The sequence below is a fragment of the Macrotis lagotis genome, chromosome X, assembly GCF_037893015.1.
Source record: "Macrotis lagotis isolate mMagLag1 chromosome X, bilby.v1.9.chrom.fasta, whole genome shotgun sequence".
NCBI lineage: Eukaryota > Metazoa > Chordata > Mammalia > Peramelemorphia > Peramelidae > Macrotis > Macrotis lagotis.
This window is the reverse complement of record NC_133666.1, coordinates 648,346,543-648,374,286: the sequence shown is the minus strand read 5'-3', so window position 1 is coordinate 648,374,286 and position 27,744 is coordinate 648,346,543. Positions and strand designations below refer to the sequence as shown.

At 49.6% G+C, this 27,744-nt stretch overlaps 1 protein-coding gene across 1 annotated transcript in view; it reads left to right on the top strand.

Annotated features, from left to right (window-relative positions):
• The first annotated feature begins 14,855 nt into the window (after window positions 1-14,855).
• Window positions 14,856-27,744, top strand: part of ONECUT3 (one cut homeobox 3) — a 44,948-nt gene continuing 32,059 nt past the window's right edge. The window contains 3 exon segments of the mRNA XM_074200288.1: window positions 14,856-15,325; window positions 15,327-15,764; window positions 15,832-16,072. Of these exon segments, the coding sequence (XP_074056389.1) occupies window positions 14,924-15,325; window positions 15,327-15,764; window positions 15,832-16,072 (1,081 nt within the window). The 5' untranslated portion in view covers window positions 14,856-14,923.

The following is a 27,744-nucleotide window of genomic DNA, read 5'->3' as shown; positions in this document are numbered from 1 at the left end:
TTTTCCCATAGCCCAGTGCTTTTCCTCTCCAAATTATCACATATATGACTTGCATGAATATAGTTGCTTGCCTATTATATTCCTTATTAGATTGCACTTCTTGAGGGCGGGGACTATTTTTTTGACCTTTCTTTGTCATCACTAAAGCCAGAACCTGGCATATAGTAGGGGACTAATAAGTGCTTGTAGACTTGATCTGAGAGAAGTTAAATTGTTTGCCAGATATCTGAGATTGGATTTGAGTCTTCCTATTTCCAATTCTAGCACTATGTATTTTGGCTCCTTGATAAAAGAAGTAATAAAATGTAGAATGCACCAGAATTAGGAGTACCACAGAAAACAGAAGACAAGAACACAGATTGTTAGAAAATAGAATGTCAAATCCGGGAGGGCCCTTAGAACAGGGAATGTCACAGATGGGAGGGTTCTTTGAAATAATCTCTACATAGGCAAGCCCAAACAAACATTTTTTTTTAGATTTTTCAAGGCAATGGGGTTAAGCGGCTTACCCAAGGCCACACAGCTAGGTAATTATTAAGTGTCTGAGGTCACATTTGAACTCAGGTACTCCTGACTCCAAGGCCAGCACTCTATCCACTGTGCCACCTAGCCACCCCACAAACAACCATTTTTTCAAAAGGTTTATGCTGGCAAGTACACCTGCACAAATGAAAAAAAAATAACAGAAATCAGGTGTATCCCTGGTATCCATGCATCCCTATTTCTGGTTCTAAACTTGAAGGCACATCTGAGAAATGGATAATAATCATAAATAACCATTTACAAATATGCTTTACACACATGCATTGATCTGTGGGCTGAGCAGAAAATGCTGTGGCCAGGAAGTGTGGTGATCCCGAATCCTGAATGAAATCCAACCAGGAAAGCCTCACCCAGGACAGGTTCACCCCAATTAGGGGGGAGAAATTGGCTCTCTCCACCCTGATATCCTTCCCCAAATGTGTGGTAGGATAGAACAGGCAACTGTGGAGTTCCATTGCATCACCATCCCCTCCTCCTCTCCACAGAGTTTGACAAATCTATTAGGATTGTACTAGGAGCCAGGTGGATCAAAAATCCCCAGAAAAATACAGTATTGTTCTTTGACTTAAACAAACAAGTAAACAAATGGAATCATTATAAAGGTTCCAAGTCATAATTAACCTCATAGCCCTGAAGAAGATAGTGAATGGTCTTGGGCAAAAAACTGTTAAGAGGAAGATGCACCTCCTGTTCCTTAGGAAGATATGACCTCTTAACTATACCTCCAGCAGTAGATACTGGTTGTCCATAATCATCCAATCTTGTGAGCAAAAAGTATGTTTGAATGATTGTGAAACTGGGACATGGGGAATGTCCGGGGAGTCCTCATGTGTTCCCCTCAATACTGCAGACTTTTGAAGGGCAACTTGCTTGGCAGTTGAGTCCACTTCAGTGAAAGGGCACTGTCTTCTAAGTATTGGTTAACTGAAGCACTGTATCAGAGGTGCCACTTCTTCTGTGGTCTATGAGAGTGACTATACCCTTGTCTTTTATCCCAAACTTCCTCTCTTTTGAATTTCTTTAGTCCTTCCCCAACACCCTGTAATAATTAAGATGCCCAGAATCAGGTCTCAGAAAGAGGATTGGATCAAAGTTCAGTCTAGAATTAGAATCAGAGCTTAGTTTTGTGTTTTTCTGATAAACAAGTTCCCCAAAAATATACTTTAAAAGCTAGAGATTCCAACAAATCTTAAGATTCAGATCTTGATGTTTCCAAATTCTAAAAGATCCAAATCCCAATGATTCTGTACTACAATTATTTTGAATTATGATGATTATAAATGCTTATGGTTCTCAGATTCCATGACTGAAAATTCATTATAACTGGTCATCCTATATGGCTCGGGGGACTTTAAACTTAGGATCCAAGAATCTCTTTTTCCTATATACACAGACCCTACCCAGTGCAACCATTGAGGAGACAAAAGAAGAGATTGGAATTGAGGTTGGTGGTCTGGGAGATGGTGGGGAGAAGATGAGAGACTGGAAGTGTATGTGCATCTGTGCATGAGGGAGAAATGTGTCAAATACAAGAATCAGAAACTTGAACTGGTCTCAGTGTCCATTAAAAGCCCAAATACAGGATGACTTATAGTGTTCATGAAAGGAAACAGTATATCATCATCTAACTAAAAAAAAAACAACCCCCCAAAAACTTACCAATACCACTCCCCATAAGTCATTCCTTCTGGACCTATTTTCTGGGCAGCCTTGGTTCCTTCTTACTCAGGCTGTCCCTCAACTTCCTCAGCAACAATCCCTCCCCACCCCCTTCTCCCTGACAACCAACCCTCTCTTGTTCCTGACTCCCCTCCTAGCAAAATCAATTTCCAATCAATCCCTTGAGCTGTGACTCAGGCTCTCACTCATTTGGTCCAGGGTTATGGGAACTTCCTGTTCTCTTGGATTGGGGGGCTTTCTGGTCTCTCCCCATTCTACCTTCCCACTGTCTTCAATTTTCTGACCCTCCTAAGCTCTTTGTTTCTTTTTACTTTCTCTCTCTCTCTCTCTCTCTCTCTCTCTCTCTCTCTCTCTCTCTCTCTGTCTTTATTCCTTTTTGATCTCTGTCATTGTCTTTCTCTACCTCTCAATCTATTTTGCTGTCCCCCCTCTTTTTCCTCAATCTTTCTCCCCCCACCCCCGTCTCTGTCTCTGTCTCTCCATCTCCATCTTTCTGGTCTCTGTCTCTTTCTTGCTCTCTGTTATTTTCTGCCTCTATCCCACTCTGCTTCTATCTTTCTTTGTCTTCAGTCAAAGGATTCGGAGCTCAAAGTGACTTTAAAAATCATTTTTAGTTCTTTGCCCTTGTTTTATAAATGAAGAAACTGATTAAAGAGAATAATGTCACTTTCTATGACTAGAGATAGTGCAATATATGTGTTCTCTCTGCCTGTTAGAAATATAACCTACTTGGGGTGGCTAGGTGGTGCAGTGGATAGAGCACCAGCCCTGGAATCAGGAGTACCTGAGTTCAAATGCGGCCTCAGACATTTAATAATTACCTAGCTGTGTGGCCTTGGGCAAGCCACTTAACCCCACTGCATTGTAAAAAAAAAAAAAACCCTAAAAAATATAACCTACTTGTCATCATGCTTTTTGTATTTGTATTCCCAACCCTGGCACCAGGCAAAGAGCAAGCATGTAATTGTTTTGTTTTGCTTTTTTTTTTTTTTGGTCATCCATTCATTACCCAAGGTCTCACAGGAAGTAACCAGCAGAGATAGACTCTCTCTGCATCTCATTTGGTTCTCTCTCCCTCCCTCAAAATGTCTCTATCAGTTTCTGCCTCTCTGTCAGTCAGTCAATGAGGCAACAAAAATTTCTTACTATATGCTTCATTTCTTCTTACTTGAGAAAGGAAACCTAGCGGAATGAGTTTTATAAGCTTTCATCCTTCTCCTCTTCCTCCCCCCTCAAAAGACTATTCCCTATAACATATCACCAACCTCCCCTTCCCCCATCTGCCTTTCTCATATTTAATACAATTTAGAACTAATAAATCCTTCAAAATCATCTTTTCCAGAGTTTCCTGCAGAAATAAAGGGACTTGCCTAAGGTTGCAACAGCAGGATCTGATCCCATATTTCTGGACTCTAAATATTCATTTAGTGATGCCACAGTTTCCTTCCAGGACACGTACTTTCCTTATCCAGGATCAGAGTCTGGATAAAATAGAAAATAAAAAGACTCCCATACCTAGATGGTGGAAAAAATCCTAGACCCTTTTCTAGTTGTAATTGCTTTGGGGAGAGCTTTCATCCTTCTATGGACTTCATGGTTCACCTCTCCGGGGTAGAGAGAGCAGACCAACCCATTGACAGGATGAGAAAATAAAGATATGTAAAGACCCCCATAGGAATTCTATTTGTGCAGAGTGTCTTGAATTTCTCAATTATGCTCATTCCTCATTTCTCCACAGACCACAGGATCATGGCAACCCTGTTCTGTGCCAAAATACTAATTGTCCCACTGAGTTCCAGGTCATCTAACTGCATTCTGAGGACACTTATCCAGAGCTATAAATGAAGGAATTGGACTCAAGATCCCCTAAGAGCCCTTCCTATTCTCCAACTCTGCCATGTGTTCTTTGTTCTAACATGTCTCTCAGCTCTGATATTTTTGTTTTTTAAATGATACTTTATTTTTTTCCAATCACTGGCAGAGATAGTTTTCAATATTCACCTTTCTGTAAGATTTTGAGTTCCACATTTTTCTACCTCACTCCATTTCTTCCCCCCTCCCCATGACAGCAGGTAATCTGATATAGGCTATACATTACATTCTTTGTTCTAAAGCCCTCTTAGACTGAAAATCTAGTCCTAGTTCTGAATCCTATATTTTAGAGACCCTTAAACTCTGAGATTGTATGTTCTAAGGTCAATCTCAGTTGTAACATTCTATGTTCTGAGGCCCCTTTAAGTTCTGACATTCTATTTTCTGAAATCTATCTTAGTTTTGACATTTATGTTTTGAGGTCTTTTTCAACTCTGACACTCCTTGTTGTAAGGATGCTTCTAGTTCTGACATTCTATGGGCACCCATCTTCTTTCTTTCCTTTTGTCTTCCAGGATTCCCTCCCCAGTAATTGCTTTTGATGTGATTTCTGTCAGACACAATGGAGAGAAACAGGATGAACTTGGGATACTTCTTAGGCCTGCTAGCTGCCCAGTGGCTTTGGTGATTTAAGTGAAGCCATTATTTCTGTCATTTTTTAATGTTCTACTTTCCATCATCATTCCTATTTCCAGTCTTCAAATTAGATTGAGATGGGTGTGCTCAACTCAAGGGTGGTGGAGATCATGGGATTTTAGATTTAGAACTGGGAGGGATCTTGAAGACCAGCTACAGCAACTTCCTCATTTTATAGATGAGGAAACTGAAGCAGATGGATGATGATTTTAAACAAGGATTATATTACTCACATTAGAATAGGCTCAGGATGAAGTATGTCCCCTGATCTTGTCCTTTTTTTTCCTTTTCATTAATTTGGCAAATATTGCCAGCTATACTCACAAATCTGCCTTTTGCTTCAGTTCTTTCATCTAAGTCATAATAAATTTGTTAGGGGAAAAAGATAATAAAGAGCAGAAAAAAGATAAACCAAAAAGGAAGAGGCAGAAAAGAGGAAGACAAGAAAGAAAACCCAAGTGAACTTCCAGAGGAAGTGTAGGATTCCAGGGAAATGAGGTCTAGTTCCCCTTAAGAAACTTTAGTCAGACATGTTAGTGATAAACCTGAAAGCAAGACTCATAGAATGTCAGCTCCCTGAGGTCCCATGGCAGTCATCTCAAGGAACCCTTTCACTTGACAGATGAGGAGGCTAAGGTCCTACAAGGGAAAAGAACATGACAAGTAATGGATCAGATGATTCCCAGGTGTAGTACCTCAATTCAGTTCCATTCTCCAGTTAAACTTTAGTCCTTGGTCTCCATATTCTTTCTCATTGTATTCCTCCTAAACTGTCCCTTGAGGATGCAGGACTGGAAGGATCCTGAGAGATCATCTGGTCTAACCCCCTCGTTTTACAGATAAGGAGCTAAGACACAGAGCTAGAGAGTGACAACCAGTTAGTGTCAGATCTGAGATCAGAACCCTGCTATTCAGAATCCATATCTAATGGTTTTTGTAAGACAACCTGCTGCCTTTCTCTCTAATGATAAGTGAGGGCTCATGTTATTCAGAGACCTCATTTTCTCCCTAGATATATTTCTGAAACAAATAGAATCCTATTTGGTTGGGGTAGAATTGCTAGCTATGTGAAGGGAGTGGTGAAAACAGTTTGAAAAGTGAATTGACCATCTCCCTTTGATGTGTCCTATTTTCTCTGTAGTGGGCTATGCCTGGAAGGTAAGAGCCAATATAGCTCCTTCAGGAGAGTGAGGCCAAAGGAGAGGCTGGCCTAAGTAGAGCTGTGAGCCTTAGACTGCATTTGGAAAGCCCAGAAGGTGAGAGGGCATAGTTAGGAGAGCTGGGGGGGGAAGGGGGGGAATAGCATGTGGAGAATGAATTCTTTCCAATGGTCTGCTAATAGGTTTATGGGGTAAGCCCCACCCCATAATGGCAAAGCCCAAACACCTTTTCCAGCAAGTCCCTTCCCAAACACACACACACACACACACACACACACACACACACACACACACACTCACTCACTCACTTCTTCCGGCCTAGTTTCATTAATGATTAACCAACAAGGTCCTGGTTTCCTGACCCTAAGCTCCTTCCCAAGGTCAGCAGGCCAGTATGGGGGAAATGGTCAGGAGCCATCTATCTAGACTGGAGGGAAAGAAAACTGCTGGGAAGCAGGTGAAAATGGAGTCATGGAGAATAGATAGGCTTGCCAATGGAAGAACCAGTGCTGGAACCCAGGCCTCTTGTTGTCTTTTCTCTCCTCCTCTGACTCCTCCCCTCTGAAGGGAGGTTGAAGAGAGGGAGAACAGCGATGATCCCATCTATTTTTGGTGCCTTAGTTTCTCAGTAAATCCAACAAGGAGCTTGTATGAGACATCTCTAAAGGTCCTGTCAGCTCTGAATTTTTCAGGTTCTCTTGAAGAGTTGGAAAGGATTGGGGGTTGGGGTGAGGAATGGGGGAGCAGACCAAAAAAAAGGCAATTTGGAGTCCTGGAAGGAAACTAAAATGAGAGGACAATGATTTTGGAAAGTCTCAGCACTCCCCAGTTCCAACCTAAGTCCAATCTCAGCTGCTCTCCAAGTTTAGGGGCATGTTAGAAACAATGAGAGGAGTGCTCTAGGTTTCCACTCTCTGTCCTTGGTCTTTCTCTCTTTTCAGGAGTCGGTGTTTATTTTACTAGAGACTTTCTGAGTAGGTAAGGTTCTCTGTCACAGTCCCTTCTATCCCTAAGAAAGGGGAAGGAATGATTTACCTTTTGGTCTGCCCGGTTTTGTTTATTTACTATGTTGTTTTCTCTGCCACCAGATCATCTCGGGCTTTAGGCAAGCCCCTTTCACTCACTGAGCCTCAGTTTTCTCAGATGTAAAATAAGGGAGATGGTGAAATCTTATGCCACCCCCCCCCTTCTAGCTCTGTCGCTTCATTCTGAGAGTCTAAAATTCTAAATTAGGCTTTTAAAAATCCAGGATTCAAAGGATCTCGGATTGTGTAACTCTAAGGTTCTGTGATTACTCCTGTTTTGAGTCCCACCCCCCGGCGGGTAGCAACAATTTCCTCAACTCTCTCCGACTTTGGAAGGGCCCAGGGAGTGCCAGCAAGGGAAGGAAGCCGCTGGAGACTTGAGGTGAGGGAGGGAAGTATGCCCAAGCTTTCTTGGGACCCTGGGGGTGCCGGGACACCCTAGGGATCGCCTTCCTGCTTAGACTCTGTTCGGAGGAAAGGGAATGGGGGCTTACATTCCATAAAGCCACCTCCGGCCCTGCTTGAGGCGGTGGGGGGGGGGGGGGAGTAGAAAAAACTAGCTTCTGTCTCCCCTGCACTGCCCAGCCGACTTGGCCACAGACTCCCTTTGGTCCCGGAATCCTGTGCTTTGGGCCGGAGCTGTGACTCATAGAATACTTAATAGAGAGTGAAGTGCAGGAGAGCCCGCAGAGGCCAGTCTCCATTCCGAGTAAATAAAGTGGGTGCCCGGGAAGGAGCACACCTAATACTTGGGGAGAAGCAGCAACAGCCGTGGCTGCTAATTCGGGGGCCCCAACCCAAGGCCCTGCGAACCCTTGGGGCGAGGGGCGGGGAGGTGAGGAAGGGAGAACACCCGACGCTTCAGAGGGGCCCCCAAGTGAGAAGCAGCCGGCGTAGGCTACACTGAGGCTGGGAGAGGCATGGCGGCAAGCTCGGGTTTAGCAGTCCCCCCCCCCCCGGCCCATCGATCGCCAAAGCCCCTCCTTAAAGGTGACTGTCCCTTCTGAGTCCGGCGGCAGGCCCCCCTCGGGCCCGGAAAATCGATCGCCAAGATGCACTGCCTAGTTGGTTTTGTCCGTGTCTGGGAAAACTCGGGTCGGAAGCTTGCGGCTGAAAGCAGGCCTCGGAGCCGGCTTCGGGGTGTGGGGGAGAGAGAGAACAGGACTGATGCTCCCATCTAGCATTACGACCAGAAGGGTGGAAGGCCCTTCCAGTTCCCGCGCCCCAGCACGGAGGCTGGAGGGGCAATGGGTCCCATCGGCCACCCGCCGGCCCAGTCCTCTTTCAGAAAGCAAAGTGACGGTTCCTTCCGTGCTGTGCCCCATCCCCGGGCCCTTAAAGAGAATCGGGGCACCCCCCCCTACACACCCACATACACACAGATACACTCACACACTCATCTCACAGAGACACTTACATACTTCCCAGATACACTCATCCAGCATTCTCCCCACAGATACCTTGCACACTCATCCCACAGATACACTTCCACACTCATCCCACAGACACACTCACCCAGCATTCTCCCACAGATACATTTACACACTCACCCCACAGACACTCACCCAGCATTCTCCCCACAGATACATTTACACACTCATCCCACAGACACACTCATCCAGCGTCCTCCCCAGATACACTCACACACCCATGCCAGCACCCCGCCACCTGCCACCCTCACCCACTCTCGCCCCATCTCCCTGTCGGTGTCCCCGAGCCGGCCGAGGGTTGAGTGGGTGGGAGGCGGACCAGGAAGCCTCCCTCCCTCCTCCTAGCCTCACCCGGCTCGGGCAAACAACTCGGTTGTTTGCCGAGATGACGGCTCGGCTTCGGAGAATAGAGAGAGATGAGGATTAAATGGAGAGGGGAAGCGGAGGGTGTGGAAAAAAAGGCAAGAGAGGAAGAGGGGAATCAATAGGGTACAGCTGTCGAAGGGAGAAACGGCAAAGAAAATGACCAACTCGGCTCCAACTCAGCGCGGCCGGCTCCCGGCTACCGTTCCGGCGGGGCTCGCTGCCCACTCTCCCCAGATTTGCCGAGTGGAGAGTTGGCCGGCGGGAGCCGGGAGGCCCGGAAGAGCCAAAGCCCCCGGACGTCAGACAGAAGGGGTCACCCCTCGGCAAGCCCGGTCGGCCGCGGCTCTGACCATTTCCACGTCCGAACTTTCGCCCGAACCCCCACCGCGTTCCAAATGCCCAACTTCCGAGCCTCAGAACAAACATCTGGATCCCAGAACATACATCTGGATCCCAGAACGTTCCGACACTCCGGCCGTCAGACTGTCCCCACATCAGAACATTCGAACACCCAAAGTCAAAAATAAGCACCCGAATTTCCGAACGCAGAAACGATTAAAACTCCAAACAAAATGATCTCAACAAAGTCCTTCTCGCTCCTGTTTATGTTCTATTTCTCAGACATGCATTTTGGTGCATTTTTTTCCAACCATAAAGAGGGGGAAGAGCCCAGAGGCAGATCTTGTTTCCCCCCTTCCCGAATGCTTGGTGACATTCCCTCCTCTTTCGTTTTCATCTATGCCCATGCTTTGGAGAAACGAGAGGGCTTCGGTTTCGTTTGGGACCACGGCGGGGCTGGTGCTTCTGTGGCTGTTCAATTGCCACTATTTATTAAAATCCGGCTGTAATTAAAGTCGGCGCGGGGAGGGGTCGGGTGGCCGCTTAATATCATTTACATGAGAACCATTCAATAAGCGGGGCTTGGCGGCGGAGCGAGGGAGCCGGGATCCAAGGCCGGGGCCGGATCTCCGGGTCGGAAGAAGGCAGGAGGTGGGGGGGGAAGAGATAGGGAGGACACGAGTCCTCCCATCGGAAACTTTGGGGGAGCGGATCTCCTCTCCTAAAAGAGAAGAAAGGGACAGCTAGAGAAAAGAAATAATATTGATCAGAAAGGGGAGAGGAGGGGTGTGAGTCAGCCTCTCTGGAATTCGGAAATTTAGGACTCTGGAGATGGAAGGGACACATAGCAGTTTGGGGACCCTGGATGGGGGTCGCTAGGAAGCTGCCTTGCCACGTCCAATTTTTCTTTATCGAAAACACTAAACTCTGCCCAGTCTTGGCATGAACGGACACTCTGGGAAGTGGTCTGGGCCCCGGCCCGGAAATGGTGGCCGTCTGGCCCAGGATCTCCCCGCGCGCCGGGAGCCTGAGATTCGAAATCTCTCTGTTACTAAGACTGGTTGAATTGGGCTCTGCTAGGAGGGTTGTAGGAGAGTCTGGACCACCAGGAGCTGCCCTACGAGTTCCGGGTGGGACGGACAGATTCTGAATCCAGGGGCCTTGGGCTAGTGGGAAGAAGGGGTTCTTGCCCCCTTTGGCTTCAAAGGGAGAAGCCCCCACTCCTTCCTCCCCCATTCTGGCTCCGCAATTTGCCTAATGACGTGGCATCGATCCGCGGGGGCGCTGGGTGTAGCAGCGCCAGCACACTCGCTCCCTCTTCTCCATTATATTTTACTAATTACTAACAGGCTGCTCGCCCTGCTCCTGGCAGGGGAGGGGAGAGGAGGGGAAGGAAGGCCCCTTCCCTCAGCCTCAACTCAAGCTCATTTTAACTTCAGTAATGCTCCCGAGAAGAAAACGCCAAGAGGCGGGGAGTAGGGGTAGCGTGGGGACACCAAGAAGGCACGTTTCAACTCTGAAGGGCCAGAGCTGTCCAACAATGGAAAGGTGAGGTCTCGGAATCACTCGTAGTATTCAAAGACTCAAGCAGATCAGAAATGGAGACTCTCAAAGTGGGAATCCAATTCAACTTAAACATTGATCACTTGTCTGCTCTGTATAAGGGACTATACGAAGCTGAAAGATGTGAAAACAGTTCCTGCTCTTTCTCAAAGGGTTTAGTCTTCTGGGGGGGGGGGGGGGGAAGAGAAGGGAATCAGTTGAACGCATGGGCAGATAAGTAAACACAAAGTCCATCTTGTAGTAGATTTCCAGAAGGGGCCATCCCGTGGACCTGAAATTCCCTTGAAGAAATGGAGGCCGAGAATTGGTGGTTTGCCCACAGTCACACAGACAGTAAAGGGGAGATTGAATCCAGGGCAGCTTTCTTTAAATTGTGAGCCCTTTCCATTCTACTATGCTGTTACTAAGTGAGGGTCATTTCAAGGAGAGATCGGTGCTGGAGGAAATCACTTTGGGCCTCCAGTGGGAGTTGCGTTCAAGGGAGTAGGTTGTAAGAGGAAGAGGCAGAGATGGGGAGTTGGAAAATCATTGCAGGCCCAAACAGATCTGAGTTCAAGTCTAAGACACTTCCATCTAAAATAGGCAGACTGATGAAATAGAGAGAGGTCCTAGACATAACTTGCAGACCTGTGTTTCCATTCTAGGGATTTTGCTATTGATTTGCAGATTACCTGATTGTGGGTAAATCACATCCCCTCTCTGAATCCAATTTGGGAAGAAAGGGAAAGGGTTTTCTTCAACTGCTTTTTTGGTGTCCAGATTTTGAGGCACTTTTCTGTACACTAACTGGTGTGTCTGACTACCCATCTATCCAACTGACTGTCAAATGGAGATAATTTTCAATTTGCCTTCCTTGAAGGACAGCTGTAAAGAAGAATGCTGCTGAAACTAGGGTTAAGATTCTTTTGAAATGACACGATTCAGGATTTCAGAGGATACCAGTGTGGTGTGAGTTGAGAGTTAGGAAGAGGAGCTTTGATAACATTATGGGTCTCTTATGGGTACCTTTGTAGTAGGCACCTTATTCTCCCACCCATCCCATATAACTGTAAACTCTAGAATTCTTATCTCTGAATATAGTGGAACAAAAACAGCTGTAATTGAATGTTTTTTTTCTGAACCTGTCCCCAGCCTCATTCACCTATTTCCAGGCAGGCTAGACTATGGATTGGCAGGCAAGGGACCTAAGTTTCTGATCCTGGAGTCTGCCTCTGGCTCAATGTATGACCTTGAGCAGGTCATCTTCTTTCTCCAGCACTTGTGCAATGACAGACTAAATGATCCCTAAGGGTTCTTTCAGCTCTAATGTATTCCAAGATCTCTTCCATTTCTGACATTTTATGTTCTAAGCATTTCTTCTAACTCTGAGGTCTAGGTACCACTCCTCCCTGCCACATTCACATCCTCACAGTAGACGCTTACAGAATTTCTTCTTCCCTCCATCCCTACCACAGAGCTCCCCTCCCATTAAGCTCCCCTCCAGTCATCCATAAGCTGCTAGTTTTGCTGGTAAAACCCCAACTCAAGAGTCTATTGGACTTCTGAGAATGAGCTGGAAAGCTAGGAGGAAAATTTCCTTGTTTAAGCAGGTACCTCAGTAACCCAGCTCCTTGTAAAATCCAGTTCAGACTCCTTGGTACCAACCACCCCCATCCCCAGGCTCTGAACCTTGTTGGATCACCTCTTTGGTCTCCTGATCCCTAAATGAAATGCCCCGTATCTGGTCCCAGTAAGCCCCACCCCTTGTTATTCTTCTCCAGCAAAGTCTAGGGAAAGTAGGAGGCCTAAGCCAAGATAGCCTCCTTCACCCTGCTAATATCATTTTAAGAATTTGGGAAGGAAGGGAAAGGGTTTCTTCAACTGCTTTTTGATGTCCAGATTTGGGGGCACTTTTCTGTACACTAACTAGTGTGTCTAACTACCCATCTATCCAACTGACTGTCTCTATTTTTGACACTAGTCAGTGTGTCAGTCCATCCATCACCTGTCTTTCTATCCACGGGGTGGGAGGAAACCTTAGATTACACAGTGTAGTTGGTCAGTAAGCCACACAGCCTGGGGGTGGGTTCCAAGCTCTTGTAAAGTGAAGAAAATACGAAGTTGATACTTGGGGCAAACGATTCACTTTTACATCAATTAGTTTGATTGTTCAAGAAAATGGAGAGTAAATTATTTATACGCCCCCTCCCCAAACACACATATACACATACACACAGAGCTTTGTTTGGCCAGGCATCTTGGTGAGTGATGGATGCAGGAGGTGGCTCAGACCCAAATTCTCTACAGCAGCCACTGAATCCTGGTTATTCTAATCTACCCTAGACCAGTGAAGGGGGGAAGCCAGTCCTTAAAACCATCAAAATGTCAGCACAAAGGGGACTTAAAGGGAACATCTAGTCCATACCCCTTATTTCATCAGAGAGAAGACTTGAGTCTCAGAGAAAGAAAATGATCTGCCCAATGTCCCTTTGTTAGTTATCTGTCAGACTAGAATCGAAACCAGCAGTCTTTTCGGGACTCCCAGGCAGCACCCTTTCCTGGTCCAGCAAATGAGTTTAAGAAGCCTCCTTTCCATCACCTTAGTTAGATTAACATTACAGGAAAATGAATTTCTCCATAAGTCTTTGGAATGGGTGTGATTCTGTGCCTTTTGTGGCCCAACCCAGAGTATAGTCATGGGCCTATAGAGAGCGCAGAGGATTAGAAGTGTTAAGGGAGGGGGTCCCTTTGGGGCATAGTTCTGCCCCTTTATATACACCATGCGCAGGGGATCTACAAATACATCTAGCCATTTCCACACATTCACAAATGCACATCCACCTATGTGAATGCAGACACAAACTAACACCCATGTCCACACACCCATGTTTTTGGACCGAGTGTGGGAGAACAAATAAAAGAAACATCCCAATGGCAGAGATAGCATTCCAAACGCTCTGGAAGCCCCAGATTTGTCTAAGCTGCAACCTCCTTCAGACCCTCACCCTCTAAATTTTCTTCTCTTATTTACCAAACCATAGAGCGGCAAGAACCGAGATGCCCCCCCCACACACACACACACATACACACGTCCACTCCTGAACCCTGGTAAAGGTTAGAAAGGGAGAGGCCCTCCTCCTCTGTGCATCTTTGGGGGGGGGGGGACCTCTGGATGCTTATGTGTGTCTGTGTATTTATATCAATAGATGTGGATGCATGTATTTGTCTGTGTAGGAGAATGCAGGAACAAACCAGATTCCTGTGTGTAACATTTAGCGAAGACAGGTTGTATCTGTGGGAAAAGATGTCCAGGGAGATCGGTGCCCCTCTAGACGAAAGAGCGAAATCCATTCTAATCCTCTTTGTCTCTGAATCACAGAGCACATTCTGTCTCTCTCTGTCTCCCCCCAGCCCACGTTTCAAATGCATAGGCAGACAGCAACACCCCTCACTGGACGGTTGGGATCCGGGACCCTGGATTCCTACACTAAGCAGCTTGTCCTGATTTCTTCTCTGGCGGGGGTCATGCACAGAGTCCCACTCCGATCTGGGTGTGGGGAATGAGAGTCTTGCCCACAAACCCCAATAGGTCCTTCCCCCCTCACCAATTCCCACTTCCAGTTTGGTTTGAGTGAGAAGTATGGATGAGTGGGGGTCAAAAAGAGATAGACACAGTGAATGAGAAAAGATGGAGAAGAGAAAGGAGAGAGAGAGAGAGAGAGAGAGAGAGAGAGAGAGAGAGAGAGAGAGATGAAGGGAAAGAGGGGGAGAGAGAGATGAAGGGAAAGAGGGGGGAGAGAGAGAGAGAGAGAGAGAGAGAGAGAGAGATGAAGGGAAAGAGGGGGAGAGAGGGAGAGAGAGAGAGGGAGAGAGAGAGAGAGAGAGAGAGAGAGAGAGAGAGAGAGAGAGAGAGAGGGCAGGCGAGCGAGGGCCCTGATGAGCTGGGAGCTGCTGACGTCAGGCGGCGCTGGCTGCGAGGCTAAGGCTGGCGGGCGGTCGGCGGCCACATCGTTTTCGGCGCTGGCCGGGGCGGAGCGGGCTTGCTCGCAGCTGCATCCCCGAGCCCCAGGGAGGCGCGCGGGCGGCCAGCGGCCAGCGGCGCCGTGAGGCTCGGGCCGGGGCCGGGGGGGGCGCCGCAAGGCCGGAGCACCGTGGCCAGGGGCCGGGGGCCGTGCCCGGGGGCCCCGCGGGCCGCGCTCTGCCGTCGCCGCCGCCCGCCAGTGCGCCCGGCCGGCCCCATGGAGTAGCGGCGGGCGCGCCTTCGGAGGGCGGCCAGAGGAGGCGGCGGCGGCGGGGGGCCGGCGGGCCGGCGGGAGGCCGGCCGGCCGCCATGGAGCTGAGCTTGGACAACCTGGGCGGGCTGGCGCATCCGCAGGCGGCCGGGGAGCTGCTGAGTCCAGCCCACGCGCGGCCCGGCCCACACCGCGGCCTGGTGGGGGGACCGGCGCGGCCGGCCATGGTCTCCGGCGTGGCCTCGCTGCTGGAGAGCGGCGCTGCCGACTACCGGGCCGAGCTGGCCGCCCCGCTGCACCCGGCCATGAGCCTGGCCTGCGACTCGCCCGGCCCGGCCCTCAGCCTCAGCGGCTCCTACACCACCCTGACGCCGCTCCAGCACCTGCCGCCCATCTCGGCCGTCTCCGACAAGTTCCACCCGCACCCGCCCCCGCACCCCCACCACCACCCGCACCCGCACCACCCCGCCGGCCCCCCCGCCCCACGGAGCCCACCCCCACCAGCGCCTGCCCGCCAACGTCAGCGGCAGCTTCACCCTCATGCGCGACGACCGCGGGCTGGCCTCCGTGGGCAATCTCTACGGCCACTACGCCAAGGACGTGCCGGCCATGGGGCAGCCGCTGAGCCCGCTGGCCAACGGCCTGGGGCCCCTGCACGGCGGCCAGCAGCCGCCGCCGCCGCCGCCGCCCCCGCCGCCGCCGCCCCCGCTGGCCACCTACGGCTCCGGGCCGCACCTGGCCGGGGAGAAGATGCTCTCGGCGGCCGCCTTCGAGCCGCACGCGGCCATGCTGGCCCGGGCCGAGGACCCGCTGGGCCGCGGCCTCGGGGCCCCCGGCGCGGGGCTGATGGCGCCGCTCAACGGGCTGGGCGCGCACGGCCACCACGCGGGGCCGGGGGGCGGCGGCGGCGGCGGGGGGGGCGCTGCTGGCCGAGCGCGAGCGGCAGGCGGCGGCGGCGGCGGCGGCGGCGGCCGCGGCCGGCTCGCAGGCGGGCGGCTCGGGCCAGGTGGAGGAGATCAACACCAAAGAGGTGGCCCAGAGGATCACGGCCGAGCTGAAGCGCTACAGCATCCCCCAGGCCATCTTCGCCCAGCGCATCCTCTGCCGCTCGCAGGGCACCCTCTCCGACCTGCTGCGCAACCCCAAGCCCTGGAGTAAGCTCAAGTCCGGCCGCGAGACCTTCCGCAGGATGTGGAAGTGGCTGCAGGAGCCCGAGTTCCAGAGGATGTCGGCCCTCCGGCTCGCAGGTAGGGCGGCCCGGGAGGCTGCGGGGCGGGACCACGAGGGGACCCGGAGGGTCCCGGGCACCGGGCTCCGAGCCGGGGCTCCGCCAGAGCCTCCACTCCTAGCTAGAACTCGAGCGGAGAAGGGGGCCAGGGCTTGTCCAGGGCTGGGCACCCGAGGGAAGGCTGGGCCGGAGTAGGGGAACGCTGAGAAACAGAGTCGGGGGGGGGGGGGCTAGGATCGAGGACGGGGAAGGAGACGCGGAGATTCACAGGTGGCCAAGGGAGCCAGGGCCTGGAAAATGGGGAGGAAGTCAGGGCGCTGGGGAAAGGAGGCTGTCGACAACCGTGGCTGGCAGGTTCGGGAGGCCGGCACTGCCCCCCCGGGGGCAGAGACTGGCGGAGGGCAAGGGGATGAGGTGGCCAGGCAGTGAATTCTTCCCCCCCCTCCCCACATGCTCTCAACGTGAAGTAGGGGACAGGACCCTTGGGTGGGAAGATCTCCCCCTCCCTTTTCTCTAAAACCCCCTGGATCTGTCCCCCCCCCCCATCCTGGCTTTCTCCTCTCTTCTTTTCGACTTGAAAGACTCAGCTAGAGAGCCCCACAGAGGTGTCCCGGGGCGAGGTAGGCCAAAACTGCTTGGGAGAATTGTATGGAGATGGGCAGGGGGGTGAGACAGAGGAAGGAGGTAAGCCTGGCTGCTCGGGGGTACTCTGGACCGGGGGGTCGTGCGCTCGGATGTGAGAGCATCGCGGTTGGAAGGAGAGGTCTGCCGGCGCCCCGTTTTAGCCCAAGAACTTCCCTCTCCCTAGCACCCCTCAACTCTATTCTCCAGGGCCTGGCTCTAAAAAGGTTCACTGCCGCTATTCTTCCCCAATCCCCAGCCCTCGTCCTGCTCTCCATCGATCTCCTGGCTCCATCGTTACTATACAAATGGCCCCGGCTATCCATCCCCACCCCCAGTCCGCCGAGAAAGGCGCCTTCTGTGGGGCCTCCGGGGGCAGCCCGGCCACCGAGCCCCGCGGCCAGCGACAAAGGTCAGAGGAGCCCACGAACGAGGGTGGGGACAAGGCTAGCTCCGGGAGGGAGGCAGAGAGAGAGGACCCCCAAGTGTCCAGAGGATCGACACACAAAGACAGACACGCTAAGCATGAACCCACCAGAGACACCCACATGGATCTGGAGTCACTGCCGAGGTACACGTGTGGACAGTGTATCTGCCGAGTCCACCGATTACACACACTAGATTCGCCCTCAGACTCGGCTCTCTCTCTCTCTCTCTCTCTCTCTCTCTCTCTCTCTCTCTCTCTCTCTCTCTCACACACACACACACACACACACACACACAGTCTCCTTTCTCTCTCCCCCAACCCTTTCCCATTTTTCATCTTTTCTCTCAATATCTATCTCTTATTTTCCTCCTCTGAATCTGTCTCGTTTCTTTCAGTTTTTTCTTTCTTTTTGAATATCTATGAATCTGAATATCCCTTCTCTTTGTCTGCCTTCTGTCAATCTTCCTTTCTCTTCCTCACACTCTCTGAATCTAAATTCAGACAGCTGAATTCTCTCTCTCTCTCTCTCTCTCTCTCTCTCTCTCTCTCTCTCACACACACACACACACACACACACACACACACAGACACACACACACCAGGTCATAGCTCCCAGGAGAGATTTCCCCGTGGTCTACAGCTGGAGGCAACATCTGGCCCCAGGGACCCCCCCAATTCTGCCATAGGCGATGTTCTCAGTGGGCACCCCTTTCTGGGGGGGGGGTGCTCCCCGCTGTCCCGATCCCTCCCTCCTCCGCTCTCGGGGACCTTGGGCCAGGGGACCCGCTGGGAGCTAGGGACAATAGCTGCAGCTCTGCTCTGCAGCCGATCGATGAGTGCTCGCAGCTTGCACTGTCTCTAGTCCTGGGTGGGGGGTGGGAGCCTGACTTGGGTCCCGAGGACCCAGGAGCCCTCTGGATTAGAACCTAGATTCTCCCAACAAATGAGATCCAGTAGTGGGGGGGGGGGTGTCGAGGACATTTTCTTCCACCTTTGAACACCCTCAGCATCGACACACACATACACACACAAATCTACATACACACCCATACACAAACACACAGCGAAGAGAAGCTGAAGTTGACGTGAGGTGTGAGAGTAAGTCCCCACTTCAATCTGTCCCCCCATTGCTTTCTCGGAGCACCAGAAACTCCAGTCACTGGCGTTCACGCCATTATTCAGAGTTAATCTGTTATAAGTACGGCTGATCTGTAATAGCCCTCTTGCTCTGCATTCCAGATTTCCTATCACAGTGTACAGGCTTTATTTTAGCCTGGTTACATATTAAGCTATGTATTATTTATCAAGCACACTAACCTTTACATTATGCATTGCTATGGATTTGAAATATCCATCACACATACGGCCTTTAATAGAAATGGCATCTCCCTTCACACTCTGCTGTCTGCAGTACGGCCCACATTGCACCTTCTATATTCTATAGGACGGCACATTGCACAGACATGACCAGATGACCTGTTTGGGGAAAAAAGTCATTGTCTTCTGAAATCTGCCACATTGCCGAGTCGGCATCATATAGGAGCCTTAGAATGGAAGGAACTTTACAGAGCATTCTCAACTGAAACGCACACCAACGTGTGGGACAAAGCGTTTTAGCTAATGGTTGCTTAGAATCCACTATGTCAGAGCAGCCGGAGGCCTTAGCTCTTAGAACGTTAGAGCTGAAACGAACCTTAGAACGCAGAACAAAGAACGTCAGAGTGGAACAGCTCGTTCAAAACACAAAAGCAGAAGGCAGGAGCTTAGAACAGAGAACAAAGCATCTTTGAGCCAGCAAGAATGTTTAGAACGAAGAATGTCAGGGTTGCGAGGAACTTTAAACATAATAGCCCCTCTAGTCCAACTTCCTTATTTTACAGAGGAGGAAACTGAGGCTCCCGAGGGGAAGGGACTTGCTCAGTCTCATAGCATCAGTTTTAGACATCAGAAAGTCCCTATCCTAGAGAAAATGTTTGGAAGGAGCTATTGTGCGAGCTGCATTCGTTACAGATCCCTCGTGACAGACACTCTCATGGGCCAGGCGGGAAGCTCCCTCTCTGTCAAGTTATTGGACGTCACATACCTAGGTCATCGTTTCCCGAATATTGGCCTCTGCTCGTTCTTTTCAGGCCTCGCAGGCCTTGCTTTTCCAGGCAGCGGACAGAGTCCGAAGCGGGCCCGGACTGCTAGGGCCCAGAGACCAGGGCCAGGGCGTCCGGATTGCGCTACAACGGCGCGCGGGGGTGCCTGGTAATTAGGCCCCGCGCGCCATCCTTTAGTTCCGGTCAATGCGCTATTGAAAAGCAGTTAATAGAATGCAAATCGCTCTCGGCTTTACGAGGCCGGAGGAAATGGAGATTTAAGCACCGCCAGCGCCAGAGCTAGCCCGACCCGACGCCTCGAGCAGGGGTGGGCGCTGGGATCTTGGCTCAGGGTCCCGGGCGGTAGGCATTGGATTGGGTGATCGTTTAGCCCAGGGTGAAACAGAGGCAGAAGTACAGACAGCCCCCAAAGGTGCTGAGGGATGGGAGGGAAAAGAAAGTGGACCTTAGCCTTCAGCCCGACTTGTGATCATCCATTCGTCTCCCTCCAAGTCGACCTCCAAGAAAATAAATCGCATCCGTGCTCAGTCTGGCAAGGCCTCAGACACACACACACACACACACACACACGTACGCACTTCTCTTCCCTGCATATACGCTGGCTCCTACTTTAGGGGTCCCTTTTCCTTTAAAATTAGGCAAGCAGCATCTCCCTTGGTCCTTGGTTCTCTGAGACAGGATCTTAAAGTCGCCCATCGACCCTGGTCTACAGTCCTTCCAAATCCCGAATCTCTGACCCGAATCTCGGAAGACTAGGAAGAGAGATAACCGAGACAAAAGACAGGAGGGTGCAGCAAAGGGAGGACGATGGAAGAAGAGAGATTGCAAAATAGAAATAGAAAAACAAAGAGAAACTAAAGACCGAGAAAAGGAGACAGAAGGAAAAGAAAGAAATCTATCCAGGCAAAGGCAGAAAGAAATAGACAAACGGATAGAAAAGGAGAAATGGGGAGCCACACACAGAGAACCCCAGAGTCAAGGGTAAGAGACGAAAGGGAGGAAAAAGGAGAGGGGGAAAGAAAAGAGAAGAGAAGGAAAAGGAAGGAAAGAAAAGGGAAGGGAAAGGGATGAGACCGAAAGCGAGGTCTTTTCCCGAAAGCTGGCTAAAGTGGGCATGCCACTCGCACAGCCTTTCGGGGAGGGGAGAGGTGAGCTTTGGAGGACTTTCCTCCCGTCTTCCTCCAACGGCTCCACTGGAAGAAGAGGTGGGGATTTGAGAGTGCAAAAGGCCAGTTTCCGAGATTGGCCCCGAGGGCCCCATAGGCTCCTGATCCCCAATCCCTGTGACTTGGGCGTGAAGCGACCCAGGCTCCTTCCGGAAGGTGAGCAGAACAGTAAGGTCGAGGTAGGGGCGGACAGCCTTCTGGAGGGTGCAGATCCCTTGTTCCAGTCATCTTGGACTGTGAAGCCCACGACTGGAAAAAGAGTTTCTTTCCCTTCCACGTCCCTGCCATCCCTACCCCAATTTAGATTAGCCTGGGACGCACCAACTGAGAAGCAAATCTAAGGGAAGGAAAGAGGAAACAAGAACGCCACCCATTCTCTGGAGAGTCAATACACCCACTCAGCCCCAGCCCAGATCAGGTCACAATCCTCGATTATTCGGGGGCAGGAAGGCTGATCTGGTTTCGAGGTGCTGGGCTCTCGCGATTGCTGGAGCTGTCTGGATTGGACTGTGCTTATTTCTTTGCTTAAAATTACCCAGCGATGAATTCTGACTGTGCAGACTCCCAGGCCAGCGGCGTCTCGTCCCGGTGTGGACCAAGCGTTTCCCAACCCGAATCACGGCAGGCTTAGAAAAAAAAGAGACTTGTATTTTAAACCCCTCCGCCCACCCAAACATCACCTCCCCGTGTGACCTTGACCATATGGCTTATTATTTCCTGGATTTTAGTTTGTTTGGTGAAATGGGGATAATAGTTAAGACACTAAGATTTGCAGAGTGCCTTCTCTGGGTGAGCTGATTTGAAAACTGTTTCATAGCTTTCTGGAAGTTGTAAGAATTAATGGGAAAGAGAATAAGAAAGCACGTTGGAAATGGTTAAAATTGGTAACAGATGTGAGTGTGCGTGATGCCAAGGGTTGGCATAGTTGTGCATTAGAAAAGCCCTATAGATGGAAAGGCAGAGAGAGTTCATGGCCAATGACTTAACCTGAGTATGTGGAATTGTTTCTGATTAAGAGGATTTCCTCGCTTCCCGCCGAAATGTCCATAATAAAAAAAATATACTATGTATGCCCCTCGTCCATCTCCCATCCGCATCAGGGTAAGAGTATACATAGACTGTGAGAGCCGGGGATGGTTTGTAGAACAAAAAATGGTAGCGTTGGGAAGTCTCAGGATGAAAAAGTTAGCAGAAAATACTGAGACAATTTCAGTTTCTCCATTTTAAAGATGGAGAAACTATAGCCAGACTCTCACTGAACCAGGAGCTAGACCCTCCATCTCCATCTATCTCTCCCACCCACCCCACCCAGATCTCACCCCTTATGGAAGTCTCTCCTCTCTCACTCCCTCCCCCATCCCCACGAACTTCCACAGGCACCCGGTCCCTCTGCAGATCCGATCCAGCACAGACTCGGGGCCTCCTTTCCGTGATTACATTTAAAACAGTAATTATATGGAAAGTGGAATTGGTTTGGGGTGGGGGGGGAGGGCTCCTCCAGGCCGCAAAATCGATAAATTCGAATTACTATCTCTAATTCATCACCGTCACGCGGATCGATCGTTCTCGGCCCGCTTCAAATATTGTCGGGATTGCAGCTCCGGACTTCAACTATTTTTGTAACGGATCAAAATCTAAAATCTAAAAACCAAAATCCAGGACGGAGGGAGGAGAGGGGGGTAAAGCCGCTCGGGGACCACCCCCTGGGGAGGTTTGAACCCACGCGTTTGGGAGCCCGTGTGGTCCACAGCCAAGCCGCTGGGGGCAACTTGGGTCCTGCGCTGAGGGTAGAGTAAGAGAGGCCGGGGCTCCCAGAGGCCGAAACAACAGCTCGGTTCCGTGAGGGGAAAAGTAAATCTCAAACTAACTGTGGAGAAAGCAATATCCCCTCGCGCTTTCCAACTCCATTCTCTGAACCATCCACACATGCATTAAGTATTCTTTTACTGTAACAGGACTGGCCAATAAGAGTTGATCCTATCATGTGTCATAGCATCTCAGATTTCTGTGTGACTGACAGTTTATGATTTTTTTAAACCATTGTCTGATTCACACCAACAGCCCTGTGAGGAAGGAAGAACTGTGGATTATTAATTCTTCTTGACAGTTTAGGAAACAGAAAGGAAGTGACAGACCTAGAGCATCGCAGTTAGGATCCCCAGATTAGGACGCCTCCCCCCGCCTCACAAAACTATTCGATTCTAATTTTATTATCGATATTCCGGATGGAAGGGGGAAGGAAGAGATGGGCTAACTTGTACTGATCCACAGGCGCTGGCTTTGGGACCACAATCCGGGACTTTCTTTCCCAAGCTTCTGTCCCTTAAATAAAACTGTGGACATAAAACTGGGGATGAAGAAAGGGGGTGGCAGGCAGATAGAGGAGGAGGGGTCGGGGGAGTCGGCGAGGGGAGAGTTGAGACACAATGGAGGGAGGGAGAAAGAGAACGAAAGGTAAAGAGGAAAGACATAGATAAGGGAGATAGAAAGGCAGAGACAAGCACCAGGAGGAACACAGTGAGAAAGGAGTCGCAGGGACCAAAAAAAAAAAAAAAAAATACTGAGCTAGAGAATGCAGAGAGATTTAGAAAAGCGAAAGAGAAAAGGCTGCAGAGGTAGCTTGTAGTTAAGTCTTTCGTTTTCCATATTGAAAGGTTCATCTGGTCTAGTTCCCTCACTGATTTCTGGGACTCAGCCTTGTCCCTGGTCCAAAAAGCCTTTGGCCCTATGGTCTTCCCATAAATCCTTGGGTTTTCCTTGGCTGGGCAGGGTTCAGGCAACCACAGAGGCTGCATATTTCATTCCTCTCTCAGACAAGGAAGGGTTGTAAGGCTTGGGGTTCTATAAGATGTCACCTCTTTTCTCCCTTAGAGCCTTCCTTCTCTGATCCTTGTTCCTTTCCTCCTTTGCTTCCTCTCTTCCTTATATTTCCTACCTCCTTTCACTCTTTCCTTCCTTCCTCACAGTCCCATCTCTGCTTAAGTAGGAGCTAGGACAACCCACCTACCCTGCCTTTGTCATCCTGGCTTAGGCTTGAAGAAAAAGAACCTAATAAGACTGGAAGTGAATTAGCATTATCCTGGAAACATGATTTTTTTTTCTTAGATACAGTCGCTACAAATGCACACTCACTGGATCTGTCAGTTATTCCACACTTAACCATATAAACACATGGTAAAACTCCATGACTTAGACATAGAAAATTACACACAAACACACAAATTGTTTGAGAAATCTACACATAACCCAACATACAGAAATACATAGATACACATCCAACTGTAGACAAAGAATACAAGCACAAATAAACTCCTACGATGACTCACTCACCCTATAGATCACAAACACAACATACCTACAATATACAAATACACTCCCCCAATCTTAGATGAATAGTTTTACATTCATCCAGAGGAAACACAGCTTTAGAAGTCCATAGTCTCAGTCCAGCTCCATTGGTCCCTTAGCCCGATGTCTGCCCCACCTACTCTAAAGACATCGGTGGCACCGGTTCTTCCTCCACAAACCCACACCACAGATATATGCCCAGCCTAAGCCATGTTAGACAGAAATCTGCTCTCACAAAGCCAGTTCGAAGACGTGAAGATTTCTCAGTAAACCTCGGGTTATTCTTTAAAATAGAGATAACAAGAATGAGACTGAACTTCACCTGGATGTAGATTCTGCTACTTAATGGTTAATCAGAGCAGGCAGGGTGGTTCCATGGGTGTGAGATTTGGGGGCAAAGGAAAGGGGTTTCAAATTTTGTCTTTAAACTCTGGTCCGTGATATACTGAGAAACCTACCGACTTTGGGTACCAGGAGAGGCTATATGTTGGACCCTGGTCCTATTTGGATCGCAATCACTTTCTCCTTTTGGAATCTCAGTTTCCTCTTTAAAATGGCTACAAGCATAGCTGCACGATTGACCCCACAGTTCTGTAGCATTGTCACAGAAGTAGGCTATCATTTGGACGATGGCAGTGAAGCTCCAAATGATGCATTTGCAATCGGAAGATGGGGAGGCATAATCCCGCCTCTGCATCTTTTTAGCCAAGGCTCTTTACTCCTCTGGGCTTTCTGCTTTCTCATCTTTAAAATGCGGGGGGATTGGATCACCGTCGCTTCCAGCTCCAGATTCTATGATCTGAAGAGGCCCTAAGGTTACTCTCAGCTTGAATACTCCTCCATATTAGCAAGTGAACCCGAGTATTTTAGTGAGTGGCGATCGGGCAAGACTATGAGCAAGGCTATGGCGGTGAGGGCATGTACTGTATGTATTCAGGGGACCAACCCCTAGCCAGGTGGAGGGCAGGGGGTTGGGGGCTTCTGTTCAGAGTGCTGGGGAATTGGGGCTTCCAGAGTTACAGCCTGGCCGCCTGTGTCATTGGCCCTCCCAACAGCGGCTGCACGCTCTTGGTGAGCCGATCCGGGGCCGGTTTGAACTGAATCTGTATCGATCCCCCTTCTTGCTTTGCCTTCTCTGCTGTTCAAACTAGTCTTCCTCTCTCCTAGCCCACCCTTACTCCCCTCTCCTCCTTCCCACCCAAGCCACCCCTCCCCCACCTCTCCAATTAGCCCTAGACTGGGAGCAATCCTGGCTGCCTTCCTGAACGAAGCAATAGGGATTTGGCACCCCCTGCCCAAAGCTTCCCCCCCCTCCAGTCACCTCCTTAAAGAAAATGGTGACCTTTATCCAATGGGTGGGAAGAGAAACTGTCTGGGTAATCCTGACCTGTCTCTGGGGGGTCTCTTAGGTATCTAGGTACCACCAAGCACTTGAGAGAGGTGTGAGCCTGGGCCTGAAATTGGGAGCTAGAAATAATGCTTCTTGGCAAATCAAAGACCTACTGAATGACTCTAACTAGAAATTTTCACAGAACCTAGAATCTCAGACTGGAAGGAATCTTAGAACACAGGACTTAGAATGCTAGAGCTGAAAGAGACCCTTAAATTTAATCTGATCCCCAAACTCTCATTCTATAGAGGAAAAAACTAAAGTTCAGATCCAAAGTCACAGTACTGCCTCTGGGGGCCTTTCTGTTTGCTTCTCTGGTTAAATAATAAATAATAGTTGAAATGGTCATAGAGGGTTCTTCTAGAGCTCCTAATTTTGCATGAAAATAACTCATAATATCAGTTTCATTATTGTATAGTACAGGGTTAAGAAAACTAATAATGCTTAGCAATTGTTCCACATTTTGAAGTCTTAGGCAGTTACTTGGGCCAAGTTCATTGCCTTGCCTGGGGTCACATAGCCAAGAGATGTCAGAGGTAAGACTTGAACACTGGTCTCCCATTCCTTTCTTCTGAGCCCAGTTTCTAGGTTTTCTAACCACAACTTTAGGCTGCTTTTGATCTATACAATAATGTTAAATGTTAAATTATATACATTGCTAGCTAAAAAAGATACAGGCCTGCAGACACCTACATAACCCTAGATACACACACACACACACACACACACACACACACACACACACAGTCAGTACCCCACCTGTCTAGGTACCAGCACTTTGGGTCTCCAATGGCTGCATTTCTCCTTTAGGTCACAAGGGAGCTTCAGAGCAATAACACAGCAGCATTCCAAATCCCTCAGGAGTAGATGCCATTCCAGAGACCTAATGGACAGACATATCAACAGACAGACAGACCCACCACTCGCAGTGAGCCAAAGGACACAGAAGGACTGAACATCCCCCACACCCAGGCTCTCCTGGCCTGCTCTAGCCTGAAGTAGCCATTACCCAACAGACTAGTGAAACAAGACTGGTCCTTGTGAGCAGTAGCTACCCTCCAGGGAGCCCTCAAGCCCAGGGGTCTGGACAAGAAAGCCTCCTTCCTCAAACCAGAGCTAGAACAGAATTGGGGTTAGTGGATATGGGGCCTGGGGTAGGAAAGTGGGTAAACATGGAGATCACCTGATGGGGAATGCTGATATCTGGTGGTGATGGGCAGAGCGATGACTGCCCCTTTCTTAACCAGATGTGAAGCCGGAAGCCTCCAGGAGATAGCAGCTGGTCCTGGAAGAGAGTTCACTGGGTCCTCCAGAGGACAGCATCCTCACCCAGTGGTCCATAGCTGAACCTCCTCCTTTAGTCAGGGAGGAGAAAGCTGTGAGTCCACTTGGACACTCAAAAGGCAGGATTTGTGCCCACTTCACCACACCATGTCTGAGTCATTTTAGAAATGAAAGAGAATTCAGAGATCACTAGGCCACTGCTTTGTACAGATTTGGGAAACCAAGAGACTGGCCCAAGGTGACTTACCTGGGGAGCAAGGATTCAGACCCAGTGCTTCTGACTCTAAATCACCCTTTTTTATTCCCCACTACTCCCTCACTGCCCTGTCCATTCCCAGAATTCTTTCTGGCATCTTTTTAGTGTGGGATTCTTAATCTTTTGCATGTGTACATTCTGGCCCTTAGACAGTCAGTTCAGTGCCACCTGTAGAGCCCCTCTTAGAATCTTGTTGTTAAATGAGTGGAATAAATACAGAGGATTACAAAGGAAATCAATTATGCTGAAAAACAGTTATTAAAATAGTTTTTAAAAACTCATGCATAAGCTGTTGAACCCCAGTTAGGAGCCTGGGCTTATACCACATTCTGGAAGGTTTGGTGGGTTTGGAGGTAGAGGTTTACTTAGTGAACTCAGTGAATACCCTCATTTCATTTGACTCATGGTAAACGAAGTAGAAAACACCTCCTGCTGGTAGGGCATCTGCTTGGGGACCTGGTGGCCTGGGGAGGGAAGATCTCCCATCTGCAAGCCACATTACACTGTCTGCTGGCTCATATACACTCACAAGGCTTCTCTATGATATTGTGAAGGATGTATTATTCTCCATGGGGTGGAATAGGGAGTGCTCACATTCTAATGTATAGGTCTAAGATTCTTCTCTCTCTCCATGCCCTTCCCTCCCCTTCTCTTCCTTTTCTCCCCTTCTTTCTCTCCTTCCTCCTTTTCACTCTCTTCCCCCTTGATCCCCACTCCCTCCCTCCCCTCCTCTTTCCTCTCTCTCTCTCTCTCAGTTATGATTCTCCTTCTCTCTTATTTCTATTGAGCCTTAAAGGCTACAAAGACCTTTCCTACATTCATCATCTGGGGAAGACAGTGCAGCTATCTTCCTTCCCATTTTTACATTTGGGGAAACTGAGACTTGGAGAAAAGAAATGGCTTACTTCCAGGGCCCAAGAGACCAGTGGTAGAGCTGGAAATAGAGATTCTCATTTCCTTTCTCCCACTGTGGGGTTTTTTCCCAATGCATCTAGGAGAGGAAAAGCTCACTTGGTTGGATCTGTTATATCCTCACTGTTCTCCGTTAGTGCTTCTTGCAGCTCTGCAGATACAATCCATCCACCATCTCATATCCT